The 3,839-nt window shown below is 55.1% G+C and overlaps 1 protein-coding gene across 2 annotated transcripts in view; it reads right to left on the reverse strand.

Annotated features, from left to right (window-relative positions):
* Positions 1-551: 551 nt before the first annotated feature.
* The window catches only part of LRFN3 (leucine rich repeat and fibronectin type III domain containing 3), a 9,774-nt gene continuing 6,486 nt past the window's right edge, over positions 552-3,839 (reverse strand). For both annotated transcript variants that reach the window (XM_011984831.1, XM_011984830.1), the window contains one exon: positions 552-1,194. In XM_011984831.1, coding sequence (XP_011840221.1) covers positions 723-1,194 — 472 coding nt within the window. In that variant the 3' untranslated portion in view covers positions 552-722. The remainder of the gene's footprint in view (positions 1,195-3,839) is intronic.

Genomic DNA, 3,839 nt, shown 5'->3' on the forward strand with positions numbered 1-3,839 from the left:
CCCTCCTGCCTCACCTCTACCATAGCACCCCCAGTGCCCAGGGCACACCACCACCTTGCTTGTGCTGTGCCCTCTGCCTGAAAGAGCTTTCCTTCTGCTCTTTGCCCAGTTATCTCCTTTAAATGTCATTCTCAGATCACATGTGTCCTCCTCCAGGAAGCCCTCCCTGACCACACCTGGGGCTGAGCAGGGTACCTCTTCTGGACTGTCACAATCCCCCAGGCTTCCCTCATCCCCACATCCCTGGTCACTCTGGGCTATCACTGTCTAGGGATGTGTCTGTCTCCCATTTGACTTTAGGCCCCTGCGGGCAGGGCTCAGGGCTGTCTGGATCACCACAGCATCCCCCAACCCAGGGCATGCCCAGAGCAAACACACAGGGAACATCTATTGTCTGAATGGATCGCCATCCTCAGCCTCCTCCAGCGTCCTCAGACTGAACTGGGCAGGGTGGGGTGGGGGATGTCTCTCCCCAAAGGAGGCATTCCCCAGCTCCAGACCCCTGCTCCATCCCCCAACCCCCATAGACAGAGACGAGGGCAAGGGTCTAGGCCCAAGCTTAGAAAAATAGGACTTTCTTGTTGTGCCCTGTGTCCCCGACACCCTCCCCATCAGAGTTTTAAAAACCATGAGCAATTTGGTGAGTCTGAGGCCAGGTCCCACAGGGTGTCCGGGTCCTGCTGTCCATGGGGCCAGAGAAGCCTTAGAGGGGGGGCGCCTGGCTAGGGTCCCACAGGTTCGTGGCCGGGCCCCCAGGGCTCGCAGTCCAGCTGGACCACAGTGTGGGCCCTGAGCGCCGCCGGCTCAGGGGCGGGAGGGGCGGGTGTGGGCGGGGGGCCCAGGGCGCCATTGGTCTGGGAGCAAACGCTGCTGACAGGCGCGGGAGTCTTGGCCTTGCCGGGGGGCTGGCCGCCGTGCACCTTGTAGCGCATCAGCAGCACGAAGATGAAGACCAGTACCGAGGCCACGATCACGCCGCCCAGCGCGATGATCATCGTGCCGCCCAGGAAGGGAGCGTGCGGCGCCCCGCATGGCCGCAGCGCGGGTTCGGTGGAGAAGCGGGCGCAGCCCACAGGCCGTGTGGCTGTGAGCCCCGTGGCGCTGTCCTCGTACACGGCGAGCACGCACAGGTCGTAGGCCCGGCCCGACGCCAGGTCCGTCAGCAGGAACGAGCGGCTGTCCGCCGGGATCATCCTGCAGGGCAGGCAAGTGGGGGTCAGGTCTCAGGCTGCCCAGCCCCCATCCTGTGCTTCCCTCACCAAACTCCCCGCGGGGCTAGGCTTCCCACCAGTCTACTGCCTCATTTCATTCTACCCAATGAGCTCCCTCTCACCACCACCCCATTTCCCTTTGGTCTGACATCCGATTCAGCCACCTGACTGATATCCCTCCAGTGCTGGCCAATTTCACTCTAGCCCATCCTCTCACATATCCTCATGGGCTGCTGCCCAATTTCACTCTAGTCCCACCACCCAATTTCTTTAACAGCTCACCACATGAGTTCTTCCAATCCATCCTGTTTCTTTTTTTCTGTTTTCTTAGAAACAGGGTCTTGCTCTGTTGTCCAAGCTGGAGTGCAGTGGCATGATCATGGCTCACTGCAGCCTCTAACTCCTGGACTCAAGTCATCCTCCCGCCTCAGCCTCCCGAGTAGCTGGAACTACAGGCATGCACTACCATGCCCAGCTAATTTAAAAATTTTTTTTTGTAGAGATGGGCTCTTGCTATATTGCCCAGGCTGGTCTCAAACTCCTGGCCTCAAATTCCTGGCTTCAAGGCAGTCCAGCCTCCTGCCTTGGCCTCCTTAAGTATTGGGATTACAGGCGTGAGCCACCACACCTTGCCAGTTTCATTTTATACCCAACTGCCCAATTTTCCTTTTGCACTGCCCATGCAATTTCCCTCCAGTCTGCAGCCCAGCTCTGCTCTACCTTCCCTGCCCAATTTTGCCCCAATCCTCTGCCTGATTTCACTCTGGCCCCACTGCCAGTCATCTCCCCAGTTCACCACCCGTTTTGCTTTAACCCTGTCCAATCTCCCTCTAATTTAATCCTTTTGTCTTCTAGCCACCCCCCATCCAATTTCCCTCACATTGTACCTCCCAGTCTCCTCCAGACCCTTGCCAATTTCCCTCTGGTTCCCCTATTTCCTGCAGCCTATGCCAAATTTCCCTTTTCCAGCTGCCTGATTTTCCTCTAGTGTACAGCTAGGATTCTCTCCAATCGAACCACCTGATCTCCCTGTACCCCTACTGACCGATTTCCTTGTAACCTGCCAATAAATGTCCCCCTAGCCCTATTGCCTTATTATTATGACTGTATCAATAGCCTATTTTTCAATGAGTCCTGTCGTCTGATTCCCTTTTCATTAAACTAATGTGCCTCCATCACTGCTGCTTTCTTTTTCTCCCTGTTGCCTTATTTCTTCCCAGCTCTGTCACCTGCTTCTCTTTTATCTCTGTTGGCAGGTTTCTATTTATCTTTTTCTTTGTTGTTTCCATTTAATCCTTACCACCCAATTTCACTATAGTTTCTTTTGTAGCTGGGCACGCTGTTGGAGAGTTGACTTGCCTTGTCACCTGTTTTATTCCTAGGTTATTCTAATGAGAGAGGTACAGGGAACTCCGTGGTTGCCTGGGGCAGGGTGACTGTCTAGGAGAGCATTCATTCCATTCCCCACCTGGCAAGGTGGCCAGGACTTGTGTGACTTTTTCTTTTTTTGAGATGGAGTCTCACTCTGTCACCCAGCCTGGAGTGCAGTGGCGCAGCCTCGGCTCACTGCAACCTCTGCCTCCCAGGTTCAAGCGATTCTCCTGCCTCAGCCTCCTGAGTAGCTGGGACTACAGGCGCATGCCACCACGCTCAGCTAATTTAGTAGAGATGGGGTTTCACTGTGTTAGCCAGGATGGTCTCGAACTCCTGACCCGGTGATCCACCCGCCTCGGCCCCCCAAAGTGCTGGGATTACAGGCGTGAGTCACCGCGCCCGGCCGACCTGTGTGATTTTCAGGGGCAGGGTTTTCATGGAATCTTCCATGTCTGAGAAACGGAGTAGAATGAGCTCAGTGGGTTGCCAGGACTGAAATGGAAATCACGTGGCCTTTTCTTGAGGTGTTGGCCCCAAGGGAGGGAAAGGACATCCAGGTACTAGGTCCCCAAGTACCTGGGTCCCCAAGGCACAGACCTCAGCCCTGGGGAGGTCCAGTCTTTACAGCCAGGCCTTGGGACTGCACCCTTGGCCCAGCCTGGTCGTGAGGACAGGGACTCACCCACAGCCGCAGTCCATCCATGCAAGGTTGAACTTTGGTAAGAGGTGTCAATAGCACCTGGGTCCACAGCCACCACTGCTGACCACGTGTGGTCACCGCAGATGTGCTGAGTGCTCTCCAGCTTGGAGGGACAAGTTGGACTGAGCCACCTCTTGGAGTATGTAAACCCCAGGTTCTGTGTTTGCAACAACAGAAGAGAGAAGAAAATCCCCCCCAAGTGTGGCAAATTGGGTATTTCTGTTTACCTGGCAAAAGGAACTTGAACTAGGTTTGATTTGATTTAGAAAATAAAAAATCTATGCCGGGTGCGGTGGTTCACACCTGTAATCCCAGCACTTTGGGAGGTTGAGGCAGGGATCATCTGAGATCAGGACTTCGAGACCAGCCTGGCCAACATGGTGAAACCCCATCTCTACTAAAAATAAAATGTGAACATTAGCTGGGTGTCGTGGTGCATGCCTGTAATCCCAGCTACTAGGGAGGCTGAGGCACAAGAATCGCTTGAACCCGGGAAGCGGAGGTTGTAGTGAGAGACTGCACCACTGCACTCCAGCCTGGGTGACAAAGTGAGA

The sequence above is a fragment of the Mandrillus leucophaeus genome, unplaced genomic scaffold, assembly GCF_000951045.1.
Source record: "Mandrillus leucophaeus isolate KB7577 unplaced genomic scaffold, Mleu.le_1.0 Scaffold274, whole genome shotgun sequence".
NCBI lineage: Eukaryota > Metazoa > Chordata > Mammalia > Primates > Cercopithecidae > Mandrillus > Mandrillus leucophaeus.